This window comes from Drosophila busckii, chromosome 3R (genome assembly GCF_011750605.1).
Source record: "Drosophila busckii strain San Diego stock center, stock number 13000-0081.31 chromosome 3R, ASM1175060v1, whole genome shotgun sequence".
Taxonomy (NCBI): Eukaryota; Metazoa; Arthropoda; class Insecta; order Diptera; family Drosophilidae; genus Drosophila; species Drosophila busckii.
Window position 1 is genome coordinate 9,043,945 of NC_046607.1, and position 15,185 is coordinate 9,059,129.

General features: G+C 40.3%; 2 protein-coding genes and 1 long non-coding RNA gene across 4 annotated transcripts; 1 reads left to right on the top strand and 2 right to left on the bottom strand.

Annotated features, from left to right (window-relative positions):
• Window positions 1-123: 123 nt before the first annotated feature.
• LOC108604485 (GRIP and coiled-coil domain-containing protein 2) lies at window positions 124-4,239 on the bottom strand. Its single transcript, XM_017993974.1, has 5 exons — window positions 4,123-4,239; window positions 3,933-4,032; window positions 702-3,880; window positions 524-641; window positions 124-456 (listed from the first exon to the last, which is right to left on the bottom strand). The coding sequence occupies exons 1-5, from the start codon at window positions 4,147-4,149 to the stop codon at window positions 359-361; spliced, it is 3,522 nt and encodes a 1,173-aa protein (XP_017849463.1). The 5' UTR covers window positions 4,150-4,239; the 3' UTR covers window positions 124-358.
• Window positions 4,240-6,063: 1,824 nt separating this feature from the next.
• LOC108601852 (alkaline phosphatase) lies at window positions 6,064-7,909 on the bottom strand. The gene is made up of 2 exons (XM_017989802.1): window positions 7,786-7,909; window positions 6,064-7,725 (listed from the first exon to the last, which is right to left on the bottom strand). The coding sequence occupies exons 1-2, from the start codon at window positions 7,838-7,840 to the stop codon at window positions 6,146-6,148; spliced, it is 1,635 nt and encodes a 544-aa protein (XP_017845291.1). The 5' UTR covers window positions 7,841-7,909; the 3' UTR covers window positions 6,064-6,145.
• Window positions 7,910-8,801: 892 nt separating this feature from the next.
• Window positions 8,802-14,666, top strand: LOC108601877. Of its 2 annotated transcripts, none has more exons than XR_004458884.1 (2): window positions 8,802-8,950; window positions 14,322-14,666. It is a non-coding gene; the product is annotated as an uncharacterized LOC108601877 (long non-coding RNA). The 2 variants fall into 2 exon arrangements; XR_004458883.1 differs by lacking the exon at window positions 8,802-8,950 and adding an exon at window positions 9,024-9,107.
• The last annotated feature ends 519 nt before the right edge of the window (window positions 14,667-15,185 follow it).

Genomic DNA, 15,185 nt, shown 5'->3' on the forward strand with positions numbered 1-15,185 from the left:
GCAAGCATTGATTTTATAGTCTGATAATTGTGGTAATAGAATTTGAAATTAAAAAATTACTAATGCAATTGTTGCATAAACAAAACGAGCAAACCATTTTCTTTTATGTACATTTTTATATATTTATAGTTCAGAGCGCTGTAAACAGTGCTCTTGCAATATATGTATATAGCCATATATTTTATATTTGGACAGCACTAGTTTAGAAAACAACGGGTAATTTTTTTAAAATACATAAATACAATATTGGTGACAGTACGCATATATAAAATTTGCAACTTTCCCCAAAAACAGTTTCACTGGCCAATCCTTAGTAAGTACTATAATACCAAGTATACAAATATTACATAAAACCAATCTAATTATTGTTGTTAGCGGCATTGCCGGCACCGCCGCCGCTTCCGCTCCAAGCACTCAGAAAACCAGTCCAGCTACGATTGTTGCCATCAGTGTTTACTATTTTTGAAAGAAGAGCATACACTCAAATATGTTTAGCTGTTAGAAAGTATATAGTTGAATTTACCTTTCTGTCCTTTGGCTACGGCATTCAGCATATCCATTTCATTGCGACTCAAGCGTAGGATTGTGTTTAATACCGGGACTAGTCGCTGTTTCTCATCCGTATTATTCAATGTGAGAAACTATTAACAAAAAGGGATTTCGATAAAGCTTTGACACATTGAAATGAAATTAGAGCTTACCTTAAGGAACACATTTTTCAGATACTCCGAGTTGTGCATGTGCTGCTCACGCTCCTCGGAACGCTCCTGGCGACGCAGCTCCTCTTTGAGCATATCATTCATTTGTGTTAGCTTGGCCAGGTCCTGTTCATTCTCCGCTAGCAGTGCTGTTAAATGCCGTACACGCGTCTCCTGCTTGTGCAGACGATCTTTTGTGGCCACCAGCGTGGCTTGCAGTTCGCCTTGGCCCTCTACCTCAGAGCCGTTGCAGTCCTGCTCCTGGCTTATGCTGCGTCCAAAATTGGAAATAGTTGTGACTGTATCGCTGCTGATGGCATTCAGTGATGTGTTCAGCAGTTCATCCAGTGGCATAAAGTCATGCGAACGACGTGAGGCAGTGGAAATTTTGCGCTGCGCTGCCAGCTGTGCCAGCGAATCACTAACCGTTTCATGATCCAACAAATAATCTATTTTGCTTTGCTCCAGGCTGCTGGCAACGACAGCTGCTGCTGGCGTTGCTTGTGAATTGGCTTGATTGATAGATAGATTAGCTTTAGATGCTTTTTGTAATTGCTCAATCTCGAGCTGCAGTTGTTTCTGACGCGTCTTATGTGCCTCATCCATTTGCTCTAGCTGTTGTCGATGCTGCTGCAGCAGCTGCTGCTGTTGCTGTTGCAGTTGTCGGTGGCTTTCCTCCGTTTGCGTTTCATTCTGCTCGCGTAGTTCATCTAGCAACGCCACTAAGTCTTGACTTCGTCGCTGCAGCTGCGTGTTGGTCTGCTGCAGCTTCTCAACACGCGCATCCAGCTCAAGTATGCGCTGCGCATAGCTTTCATTGCTCGCGCGCAGTTTCTGTTCATTGCTGCGCAATGATGCCAGCTCCGTTTCCTGCTCATACTCCTTGTCAGTGTCGCGATTTTGCTGCTTGCGCAACACTGACTGCGCCTTCAGCTTGTATTCTGTGTACTCAAGCTGCAGCTGCTCGTGGGCGCGCTCTGCCTGACGCAGTGCCGTCTCCAGATGCGTATGTGTGCCTTGATGCGTTTCCAATTGAGCTGTACTGTCCGTCAATTGTTGCTGCAACTGCTTCAGCTTGCACTCATATTGCTGTGTATGCTCGGCCAGTTGCAGATTCAGCTGCTCCACCTGCTGTTTTTGCTGTTCCACGCTTTGCTCAAGCTGCTTGGCTTCCATGAGCGCCTGTTGCTTGCCATGGACTGCGTCTTTTAGTTGTGACTGCATGCGGTCAATTTGCTGCTTCAATTGCTTGCCATGCTCCGCTTCACTCTTCTGGGCCTGCTCCAGTATGTCAATCTGTTGTTGCAGTTGTGTTATGCTGCTCTCCTTGCTAGCTAAGGCTTCTTTGAACGACTCCACATCATTAGACTTGGCTAAGAGTTTGGCGCTTACCTCGGCTAATGACTTTTCGGCTGCATCGATTTCTAGGCTCAATACATTTGTGCCCTTCGCCTTGTCCTTAGCTTTAAGTTTTTGATTTTCCGCGCGTGCTGCATTCAAATCTTCTTGTAATTGCGCTTGTGCCTGCTTAATGGATTGCATTTCCTCTTCTAGATTGGCGCCACCTACTTGCTCCATGCTTTGTATTTGCAGAGTTTGTTCTTGCAGCTTCTTCTTTAGCTTGGCTGCAAGTCCACGCAGCTTGTGATATTTTTCCTCGTAGCCATCGTCTAGTTCACGCAGCCGATTAAGTTCTTCTGCCCGCGAAATAGTAGATGTGGATAGCACATCGCTTTGGGCATCGCCATTTAGTTGGTCCAACTTATCAATTCTGCTTTGTAGATGCTCCACTTGCAGCGTTCTTTCGGCTAAAGCTTCTGTCAATGCTTGTTGCTCCTCCCGACTCTTGGCCTGTTGTTCCTGCAAGCGATAAATAAAGTCTCCTCGACCTTTCAAGGCTTCGTTTAATTCACGCATCTCGGCAAGTAACTCCGAATGTTCGTGTTCTTTAAGCTGATAACGCGTTTGCAGTTCCTCTTGACGCTGCAGCAACTCAGCTTCAGCCGGTCCCAAATGCTGCATTTCACATTTCTGCTGAGAACGCTCTTGTTGCAACTGTTCAGCCAATTGTTGCATTTTGTAAAGTCTGTTGAGCCAAAGTTCTTTATTAACACTGCTGCCGTTTTGCTGCGATGCTTCCGGCTGATTAACGATATTCGCTGAGTTATTAGCTTTAGTCAGTAAGTGCTCAGCTTGCTGTGCTGTTGTCGTCGTCGTCGTTGTCACCACATCTTCTAGTTGCAATTTAGCCAATTTGGCCAAACGCTCAAGCTCATAAACCTTTTGCAGCATTCTATTATTTGAGTTGCTTGTCCTTGTCCGTGCATCTTGTGTCTGCTCAGCTTGCAGTGTTGTTGTTGTTGTTGTTGTCGTCGTCGTTGGCTCCACTTCTTGCTGTTGCAATTTAGCCAACTTGGCCAAGCGCTCAAGCTCATAAACCTTTTGCAGCAGTCTATTATTTGAGTTGCTTGTCCGTGTAGCTTGTGGCTGCTTCTTGAGTTGCTCATTTTCTTGCTGCAAGGCTGTCATTTTACCGCACAGCAATTGCGATGCTTTGATTATTTCCTGTTGCCACTTGGACACGGAGGCTGCATATTCATGTTGTGTTTCTAACAGCACGCATTTGCACTCTTTTAGGTTTTTCAACTTGCGATGCACGTCTATAAAGCGATCTTTGAGCGAATTGAATTTCTTGCGTTGCTCCGAGTTTAGTTGCTTGACATTCTCATATTTTTGCTGGAGTTCTTGCAGTTTTGCTTCATGTTGTTGCGTTTGCTCGGCGGCAAGGTCTGCCTGCTGTCTTAGGATCGCATTCTGGGCCTCTGCCTCCTTGATTCTGGCAACGTCAGCTTCTAGAAGCTCAAGATTCTTGCGCTGGTCGTTGCCTATAGAATTTACTTGCTGCATAACAGTCTCCATGCGCTCCACATCTGCTAAAAGCTCATCATTTTCATCGCTCAAGCGCCCTAATTGGCGCTTTAGGCTTTCATTTTCTATTTCCAACTGCTGCTGTCGTTCGGCATCTTCTTTTGTTTTGCGGTTTAGGTTGCTGACTTGCTCCGTTAGTAGAAGATTCTTATCCGTAAAGTCCTGCAGCATCTCCTGCATGGCGACGAGACTGGTTTGCTTGGCTGCTGAACGCTGTATCGCCTCCTTGAACTGGCGATTTTCTTCGGTGAGCTCTGCGAATATGAAAACTTTGAATAAAGTTTACTTTATAAAAACGTGTCTTACCATCTTTCGCCTGCTTTGCCTTTTTGGCAATGCTTAGCAGTCCCTTGTATTTGCTAATGATCTCATCTTTGCTCAGAGCTTCGATTGGATTTTTCTGCAACTAGATATAATTGAAGACGTCATTGTTTTGCTTTCGTCGACTCTTCTGCTCGGTGCTCATCATATTTGCCACCTTGTCATTGAAACAAACCTGAGACTCTCTAGGTGATGTTTCCATGTTTACGTCTTTCAGTCTGCTATCTCATGTGGTGTAGGTAACTAATGCATTTGATAATTAAAAAAGTTTATGTCTTATCAAGACTTGTCTTGTAAATTCTTTTATATTGTTTTAATCATAACGCGGATGACAGTATGTTGGCGGGCTTATGTTCGGTGTGACCAGATGTTTTTTTTTTTATAGATCTGTTACTTTGTAGAGACTGATTCAAAATTTAAGTAGATAATATCATTTAACAAGTTTAATTAAAACTTTTTGGTTAACAGTTTTATCAAAAATATAAATGTAACTAATTTTTAAAATAAAAAATGTCTTCTTTAAAAATAAGCTAAAATCAAGCTTCGAATAACGAACTAGCTTTTAGCTCTGTATCTTCGTTTTTTTGGTTTTATTGAAGATTTTATTGTGATCCATTGTTATTTATTATATGCAAATACTATTCCTTAAGCTTACACTTTGTTGTCGCATCATATCTTCCTGTTGCAATTAAGACAACTTAGCCAAACGCTCAAGCTCAACTCAGTCCGTGTAGTATGTGGCTTCAGTTGCTCATTTTCTTTTTGCAAGCTTCTTACTTTACAGCACAGCAATTATCAATTAAAAAAATATTGGGTCTTATCAATATTTGTCTTGTAAATTCTTGTATTTATCTAATTTTAGAAGAAAAAAAAATCAGTTCCAAAGGTATCAATTTATTTCATTTAGAAAAAAAAAAATGGTTCCTATTAAAAAATAAACTAGAATTAACTTCGAGTCTTATTAATACATTAAAGATACATATAATAGTTCTGTGTCTTTGGGTTTGTTTGAGAGATCATAAGCAAGAGGAATAGGTATAAGGTTTGTTTTGTTTATAGAGTTGAGAATATACATATGTATATGTATGTTGCTGTTGTAACTCCTTGTCAGTCTCGTGATTTTGCTGCTCGCGCAACACTTCAGCTCGAGCTTGTATTCTTTTTATCTCTCTAGCTGCAGTAGCTCCAGCTCCAGGTTAAGCTCTTCTTCACGCTCTTTTTGCAGGTGTTCAGCCAACCGTTGCATTTTGTTAAGGACTTTGTTCCAATGTTCTTGAGTAGCATTGTCAGGGTTTTGCAACGAGCATTTATACTCCTGAACAATTTTGGCCAAGTAATTAATTTTAGTTACTACGTCCGCAGCTTGCATATCATCGTCTGTCATCCTAGCTGACTGTGCCTTAAGAGTAAGGTCATTAACTATTTGCACCAATCTATTATTTGAAAGAAGCTGTTGTTCTTGCGAGGTTGTCATTTTAACGTGCAATCAAAAAAGCTTAGTGTTTATTATATTGTCTTCTAAATTCTTGTATGTATACTGCTTTATTCATAACACGGATGATAGTATGTTGGTGGTCATATGTTGATGTGGCCAGATGTTTTTCACCGAGCTGTTGCACTGTAGAAAATTATTCAAAATTAAAGTAGATAATAACGAATTTTAATGAACAAAGGTTTCTAAAGCATAAAATAAAGCATTTATTTAAAAAAAAAAACTAAAATCAAGAAATGCGCTAGAAATTATCATTAAGTCTTGTGTCTTTGTTTTGCGTTTGTTTGAGAGATTTAGAGAGATAATCGACTAGATTTAAAATTTCTGGCACACCCCCCGATTGTGTTTCATTGTTATTTTCTCTTATACACACAGCTTGATTAAGCTGCTTCATAGATAGCAGTAAACTTGTTAAACTAAAACGAAAAATGATAATAGTATATCAAAGTATAGATTCGAATTTGAGCGTTTTTAACTGCTTGCATTTTAACTAACAACCTTGATTATCTATGACTAAGCGCTAATTAGTTAAATCAACTATAATATTAATTAAATTGATAAGGCAATGATTCGTTTAAGTAATATATGCATGTACATATATGTATATATTTTGCAACTATCCTCTAATTTTTTTTTTTATAAATTACCTAATTACAATAATTACTGTTAACTTTGCATTAATCTATCGACCCCTTATAATGCGGCTTTAACGTGGCTGTCTCTCAATTCCGAGATCTGAGCACATGCTACGTTTATCGCTTAGACATGAGGCATAGGCCATAGCATGAGGTATAAAGTTCTGTTCATAGACGCCAGTGAAGAGTTGAGAATATGGTCCGCTGGCAAACACAGCTACGTCGTCGCCGCCATGAGTTTCGGACTCCAATGGCACTGTGGAAGGAAACATGAAATCCTTGTTTTTCATGTTAATGGCACGCAGATTCTTTCGCTTGACAGCGCCACCTTCCTTCAGAAAGTTGGAATTATAGCCAGGGCCGTTGGCGTATGATAAAGTAGCATAGGGTAAAGCATCGTCAGCCAGTTGACCATCATTGATGCCAAATATGTCATTTTTGCGGCTAGAATAGCCAGCCAAGGACATAGTGTGCGAGTGATCCGATGTAACGACAATCAAAGTGTCTTGCTCGCTGGTCTGTGAGCGCGCCCAGCGCACCGACTTGTCAAACTCGGCAGTTTCATCTATAGCGCGTAGAGCTAAGGTATCATGATGCCCATGATCGATGCGGCCGCCCTCAACGAACAAAAAGTAACCTCGACCGGCACTTTGTCGCTCCAGTATACTCAGTGCTGCCTGCACCATCTCTTCTAGCGTTGGCTGCTCCTCAGGGTTAGCATCTACATGGTAAGGCATGTGGTAGGGCGCAAACAAGCCCAACACTCGCGATGTTTGATTGGAGAGTTCCAACAATTGGCGTCGTGTGTGCACATAGTGCGCGCTGTTCGTATGTTGGCGTTTCCACTCCTCTATGAGATTCCGCCCATCCATACGGCGGCCAGCTGCTCCGGTCTCATCCTTAGTTCCAACGGGCAAAAAGTTCTCGCGCCCGCCTCCTAGTATAACGTTTAGTTTACTACCAACTTGTCCGTGAATCAGTTGGGAGGCAATATCCGTACAGATTAGCGGATCAGCATTGTCCGCCACTACATCCGCATCGCTTTCCCAATTACGATTGGCGCTGTGAGCGTAAACGCCCGCTGGCGAGGCGTGCGTAACTGATGTTGTTGTTATGAGACCCGTAGCCATGCCCTGTGCTTGAGCCCAGGCAGCCAGAGAGTTTACATGATGCTGTGACTCAGCTTGCGCCAGACAATCCTTCATGGTTACAGCTGCCGTTACGCCCACAGTGCCGTAGTTGGCCTTGACTCCACTCAGATAGGCGGTGGCAGTGCAGGCGGAGTCGGCTACCTGCATGTTGGCGCAATAGGTTTTACTGAGGCCGACATAGGGAAACTGTTCGAAGGAAAATTGCTTCTCTTCGCCGCCGAGATAGACGCGACCCGCTGTTATAGTCGGTATGGACATGCCATCGCCCATGAAGAGCATCACATTCTTGGCCAGCTGTGTGTTTAGCTTCAGCTTGCTATCCAATTGCTGGCTGAGTATTTGTTGAGCAAGGCCGCGCCAGTACTCGGCATGCTGCTCGTCTTGTCGCTGTGCGGAAAAAATAATCTGGGGCATGGCACGCTTGACGCGCCTCTCCTTTACGCCAGCCATCATTGTATAAGTTGGATGCATGCGATGTTCGGCTTCACGTCTAGGCAGTGCTATTAAAAGTTACACAGCTACAGGTACAGTTGCATCAGTTGTTAATCAATTGGACCTACCATGACTGCCGGTCAGCGCCACACAAAATCCAGTCACTAATAATAGCAAGATCATCTCGAGCAGCTGATTCAGTTCGCCTTGTCCGTGCACGTTTCACTCGAAACTGATAGCTAATAGCACGAGACCTGAGCCATTTATAGTCTGGACGCTCGACTTAATAACAGGTCAAGCGTCGCTGTAATAGCGGCTGATAAACCAAAATCTATGTACACATACATTCGTACACACAAGCCCGTGTATTTACAATAGACTCATCGTTAGCTAGCGCGTTTTAGTACATGGCTGTATGTTTGCTTTGTTTGGTTTCGTTTTTCGAAAAAAAATATTATTGTATTTTTGAACGTGCGTTATCAAAGTCGAAGTCGTCTGCCTGCCCCGTCTGAGGGTCTTAGACCATTTGCCTAAGAAATACCCGTGTTGTTCACGTGATCATTAGATTTGTTCCGTTAAGTGCTGTACAGATGAACCTTCCATCTATGCCGTGCCTTCTGTGGAAGTCATAAAAATTAATTACACAGTCGTTAGCACATTACCAAGGCGTTGATCTATTAATGCATTTGTTATACAAAAGATAATGTTTTCAGGTGCATTTGGCAGTTGACAAATATACAAAAGAAATGTTCAGCTAATTGCATTATTATCACTGAGTCGATCATCAAAATATTCGCACTTGACGCTAAGACCACAATATCTAACGGTTGAGCATGCAGTGATGCCACTTTTTGATACGCATGCACATATATCGATATCTTAATCGAATGAGAAAACGATATTTGCTCTTGTTGCTAGTTAAGATGTTATTCTGCCCAATGTTGTTATTCTTTTGCATTCATTCATGATGCTGGCAATGCCGCTATTGCGCAGGCGCCAGCATTAAAAACAAAAAGCTAAATTCAAATTGTTTTCATTGCTGGCGCTCTCTCCATTTCTCTCTATCTCGCGCGCTCGTATCTTTTATCTTTTGCTGCTGCTGCGACGAGAAAAATCTTGGCATCGTGTTGTCGTTAGAGAGCTTCTGGCCTGAGTGCGAGCATTTGGCCAAAATAGTTGTTGGTTCGCATGCAAAACGTCAAAATCGCATAAGCTAAAACATTTTTATACCAACGGCGCGTTTTTAATTTTTTCTACACTACAAAATACATAGAGAAAAGCACAGCATCTTAAGTAAATAATTTAGAAAGCTGACAGAAACTTTTAGCCCAATATTTGTTGTTTTTTCGATAAACATATATTTATAAAAAAAAATATATAAGTTAATAAACGCGTGTATATAATAAACGATTTTCACTTATTTTCAAATACATAACATAACATAATAAAGGTAAAAAGTGAATAGTGCGTGTTGTCTTCTTGTGCATATATAAAACAAAAACCAAATTAAATAAATAATACACGAGAACAACTTAAAAACAACATTTGCCTCGCATAATTTAAAAAAAAAAACAACAAACATTTGAACAAAGTTCTATGACAATTTGTTGAAAGTTTTGCTCTTCGCCTTTACAAGTATTTGTGTGTATAACTATATTACATATATACATATGTTACATATAAAGGTGCTTACATATATTCACTTGCAATAGAATGCTATTGATGTTCAGAGTAAATATCAAGTCAATTGCTTGACAATATAACATGCATAAAAAAGTAAAATACAATTTTCAAACGTAAAAAAAAACAATTTTTCTGTATGCGTTACGGGATTATGTGATTCGCGTAGCTACAATCATATGGATATATGCATAAATATTATACAGTTAGGTATGTGCTCTTGTGTGTGGGAGGCAGAGGCTGTGTATTATCAGGTGGCATCCCCAACTCCAGCCTACAATGTTGGGACGCCCAGCTGGCTGTCAAAGCAACGACTAGTTATGTATATATGTATGTACATATGTATGCGTGCATAGTTGGCAAGTACATATGTGTATGTGTGCGTGTGTGCGAAAAGTTTTCAAGCCTGTTACGAATACTGAAGCTGACATGCCTAAGCTAAACGGAAACTTTAAATTTGTGGCTTGAAATTTATTTTTAGCTCGGTTAGTGCAAATTTATTTGGAAGGTTGTTGTCACAAATTATAAGCAAATCATTTAATTTTAAAAGTAATCTTAAGGCAATGGGCTTAGCAAATTGCTTTCGTTCTAGTCAAAAGAAAATATGAATAGCTAGCGATAATAAGAAAATACCTAACCTAAGCAGCGACAATAGTGGAAACATACACAATCAAAACAACAACAGCAATAATAATAATAAAGACAACAACACAATGACCAGCATCAGCGACGGGTAAAAACTTTGCCAACTGCCAGTGCACGAGGAACAATTAAATAAAAAAGAAAGCACAAAAATGAACGACAAAAGTAGCCAAAAACTTTATCAGGAACACACAACGAACTACACCTGCATATACTACACACACACACACACACACACATTATGTATGTATACAAACCTCCCAACATACACACACACATGAATACGTTTACTACCCAAACAACTTGTCGCTTTGTCGTCATTGAATCGAAGGTGGGGAGCTTTAGCCCTTCTGTTCGGTAAAACAAAGTTTTAACATAGTAGCCCACATATACATACATGCATGCATACAGGCTTACCGAGACATACATTCGTGAAAGTAATAAGCCAAAGGACATATATACATACATACGTATATAGAGCTAGCAAACGACTGCACATTGATCCAATGTCCATTGAAACAATCAGCAATCGTACATGGAATTAATAATGATGCTATTGTACATACATACTTGTCTATATACTAGTTCAATACTAGAGTAGGCTACAGTGGTACATTAAGCAAGCTAAAATTTTGAATATCAATGTGCTTTAAAGTTCAAAATATATCTTAGAGCTGCACACAACTGGATTAATTTTGACTCCTTGCTAGCTACACATATTTAATTTCTTTAATTGAACATAAAAATTAATCTCGCTTTATTACATCATTAAAAGAAGAAAAGTTTGCGCCACTGTGCAGTAAGCTTGGCAGGCTTATAGGGACACAGATACAGAGCGCAAAAAGGATAAACGTTGCCGAAGCGAGAACGCACGAACTTAACGCACGAGCGTTTCCGTCAGTCGACGAGAATATAGACCCCCCGCCCAGAAAACGAACGCTTCAGCTGCTGCTACTGCTGCCTCTTCGATTCAGCGAGAGTTAACTTTGCCGTTATGTTGTAAGCGTTGGGTGCTTCGTTTAAATGAGTGCTCGTTGAATGTGTGAGTAATTGGAGGGATGCTGGCATGCTGGGGGTGCTGTTGTTGTTGTTGTTGTAGGGAAAGCGAGTGGGCTTGGGGGGTTGGGGGCAGCAAACTGGGGGATGGTGTGTATAGAAAGCAAACGACAACAAGCAAAGCATTGATGTTACTCTGGCTGCCAGCAGACGGTCGCTGGATTTTATGGCATAGCAAAGGAGTAAAGTGGCGCCAACAAAAGATTTATCATGCTGTTGTTGTTATGTGACTTTGTGTAGAAAATTATGAAAGCGTTTGCGTTTTGCATTTGGGCTTTAGTTTGAGTAAACATGACCATTTGGGCGAACACAGGCAGTTGTTTTGCTCTATATCGCGTATACGCTTAAAGCCAAGTTCACATTGCGCTTTAACAGCGCCTGTTTGTATGCAACATATATTTGCGTATTATATATGTATGTATGGGTGTGTTTGTTTAGCTTTGTTGCAATTTGTAATTTTGCGGCTTGCGATGCTAATGCGCGTTGCCATATGCATTTAGTTAATGGCCTGAGGCCACATGACGGGCGACTGCAATGTTGGTGGAGGCCATGTGCAATGAGAGCAGGGCCAACGTTAAACTCTTTGACCTTCACCCATTTTTTCGCTACTTAAACATTGACAAGCCGACCAAAAGTCGAATGCCATACAGCAAACTATTTTATTAGCACCCATTGCAGTTTCCAGCTCATTTCATTTGCTCTCACAGCAGTTGGAAAGCTCTGATGCAGGCCCAGGGTTTTCACCATAAAACTCTGAATCTAATTTTAGAATTGAGCTGCATGCATATATATATGCATATATACGAGACTATATGCTTAATTTGTATTAGTGCGCAGGGTCTTCATAATCCAGGATATGAGGCCCGGACAAATGTCATGGCAACCAGCTGTGAGCTGCATCTCGGAAAATTGCAAGCTGCAGCAACAAAAAACAAAAGTGAAACAGGTTGCTGTTGTTTCTGTTCGAGGCTAAGTTTAGTTGCGTTCAAGCTCACTTGGGTAATCAATTAAGTAATGTGGGTGTATCATTGAATGACGAAGCTTTATTGCTTATATTTATAGAATCCTATAAATCTATCTACACAAATAAATGCTAAAAATAGCGCAGTACATGACATTGCTGCTCAGAAATATTCTCCAATTAATTTATTTTAATTGCCAGCCACGCTCCAAATTGAATTTTCTCATGACTATAAATTGACATATTTGCATTTGGCAAATTCACAGAACGAGCGAGACAAATTTTCAAAGTCTATGAAGCATAAACAAAACAAATAGCTCAAAGTGCTTATTATACTATGTTTATTTATGCCAGTGCTGGAACATTTTATGACAGGCAGAACGCATATTAAAGATGGAAAAATTTTAATGCTTGTCTGTTAGTACAGTATTCGATGTTGTTATTGGAATAATCTAAAGATACGCCTGCTGAATTGTATACAAAAAAGCCTGCGCTGCGAAGTTGACTATCAACTTGAAGTTTGCAAGTCCTTGAAGCGTATTAAAAAGTTTTCTCAACAACAAGCAATTCACAGTAAGAAAGCTGCCCATTTTAGTGCAAGTCTTTAACAAACTGTATTAAAACTTGGCCACGCCTATACACATATAAATATATGAAAACAATAACACGAATAGCAGCAGCGAATTTTTGAATTTGCAGACAGCTGTTACATAGAAAATCAAGCGCCAACACCAAGTTCCATTTGCAGTTGAACATAAATTTTAATTTTGCTTCACGGCATTTGCAAGTTATTGAACCGCTGAAAGTTTTTAATTAAAATTCAAATGAGACAAATGAAATTCGCAGCTTGTTGCAGCAAATAAAATCAAAAACAGTTTAGACAGTTTATGTGAATTTTTAGTTGGTAGGTGTGGCAGAAAGTGCGTAAGGTACGTGTGTTAAATTTTAATTGATTTTTCCCAACAAAGTGTACAACATTTGTATAGCGAAATGTAAGTCTGTGTGTGTGTGTGTCCATTTGTATGTATGTATGTGTGGCTGCTTACGCGGAAAAATACATGCTGCGAAATGTGGAGTACACAACAACAGCCTCAGCATCAGCAAGCGATATATGTATAAGGCTCACACACACACACACACACACACACACACACAGATTGGATATACATACATACAGTTACACACGTTCATGGAAATGGCAGACAGTCAGGCGTGCGAACAAACGAACACATTCGTAAATAACTGTGTACATACGAAACGAAATCAACGACCGAGTTTACGAGCAAGAAACGAAACTCACAATTCGCGCTCGGCCTGTGTACATGAATGAGCAGGTTGTAGGTGGAGATTTGGGGGAGGAGGAGTGTGGAGTATGCGGTTGGTAGGGATGCTGGACTGGGTGGCTTTGTATGTGTGTATGTGTGTGTGTGTGTGTGCGGGGGAAACCGTTGGTAAATGGACGCTTCAAGGAGGCAGTGAAATACATTTTATGCCCTTGTTGTTTTTGTTTTTGTTGCTACTGCTGCTGCTGTTGTTGTTGGTCGGCTGTTTATTGCCAGTTGTAACTGCTGCTGCTGCTGCTGCTTTTTGCTGTGTATCTTCGTCTCTATATCTGTTTCTCTGTATATGTGTGTGTATCTGTGTGCTCTGTTTTATGTAGCATAGAACTTATCGATTTATTTTGACTTCCACATACAGGCGTATTATTTAATATAACGAACAACGATAACACGAACAAAACAAAAAACTGCCAAACAATCAGGCCAGGAAGGGGCGGGGGCGGGGGCACGCCGGAGTTACAACTTTAGGGCGCTTTTGGGTTCAGCAGGCAGAACTTTTTTTGCGCTTAATGCGCCAATTTTAACAACGACCCAAAGTCAAATTGTGTAAAACGCATTCAAAACTTGAGTAATTTTTTTCAGTCTTTATAATATATATGCCATATCTCCTACCTTTTTCCTTTAAATTTTAAAGTAGCGGCTTCCCTTTTACTTATATATAAAAAACGAAACATCGCTTGAAGGCAAGCACTTTGCTCATTTTCTTTTAGCCAGTGCAGCTGCCACAAAGATGTTGGCCAAGTGCTTGCTATAACAACAACAAGAACAATAAGCAGAAAATGTGTACGCGTAATAACGTTGAATGCATTGAAGTTGAAAGCACTAAAAGAAATTCATAAACTGTTTAATGAAGCAAAGCAATTACATAAACGAAAAGCAAGTGCCCAAAAAACGAAATCAATAATAATGCACAGTTGAAAAGAATTGAATTCATTTCGATATAATCATAATACAATCAAGCTATATGTTTACTCTATTTCTGCAGGTAGCTGTTAAATGTAATCCGAAATGCATGTCAAGCCGTCCTTTTTACAAATCATCACAATGATCACAATATAAAAATATACAACTATAACTACGACTACAGCTAAAACTACAACTACAACTAGGACGAATACTTTTTCAAGCAAATATAAATGTTCAAACGTAAAACTTTTAGCTTTTACTTATATATTTAATGAGAGTACAATAAACATATACATACATACAAACAATGAAGCGATAAGTCCGAGGCGTAGCTTGTCTTTGGCTAAAACGAGTGAGATTCAACCAAAATGGCCGCCTTGTCTTTGGCCCACCTTTTGCGCGCGCGTGTGAAATAAAACAAAAAAAAAGCACAACAAAGCAAAGCAAATAAAATAAATATATATAATAAAAAAAAAAACCCAAACGAAACAAAATATAAAAAAGAAAACCTATTTAAGCAGTGAAAAGTATTAACGAGAATTAGAATACCAGCGGCGATAGTAATAAAATAAAATAAAATAACAATAACATCAAGAGCAGCATCATCATCAAGAGCGGCGGCGGCGACGGCGGCACGAAAATCGTGGAAAATCAATTCAATGTCAAAGTGGCCAACATAGCGTATACTTTACCTATAGAGAGAGAGAGCGAGACATGCTCTACAGCTAGTGCTGTACATATGCTGTTTAGGTATATGTATGCCGCTGGCATGCATATATAGGGGAGCTATAGCTGTGCGTTTGACGTTCACCCAACGACAATCAACATTTCGACAAAAATTCATCATACGCACCGTGGGATATTTATGCAAATGCAAATGCATTGCCCGATTGAGAGGTGAGTCTCCAAATGAAAGCAAAAAACATGTGAAAGCGAACACATA

Coding starts and splice junctions, on each gene's coding strand:
- LOC108604485 (XM_017993974.1), bottom strand. CDS start 4,149: ATGGAAACATCACCTAGAGAGTCTCAG. Junction 3,881..3,932: donor GGCAAAGCAGGCGAAAGATG/GTAAGACACGTT, acceptor TCATATTCGCAG/AGCTCACCGAAGAAAATCGC. Junction 457..523: donor CGTAGCCAAAGGACAGAAAG/GTAAATTCAACT, acceptor TTTCAAAAATAG/TAAACACTGATGGCAACAAT.
- LOC108601852 (XM_017989802.1), bottom strand. CDS start 7,840: ATGATCTTGCTATTATTAGTGACTGGATTTTGTGTGGCGCTGACCGGC. Junction 7,726..7,785: donor GGCGCTGACCGGCAGTCATG/GTAGGTCCAATT, acceptor AACTTTTAATAG/CACTGCCTAGACGTGAAGCC.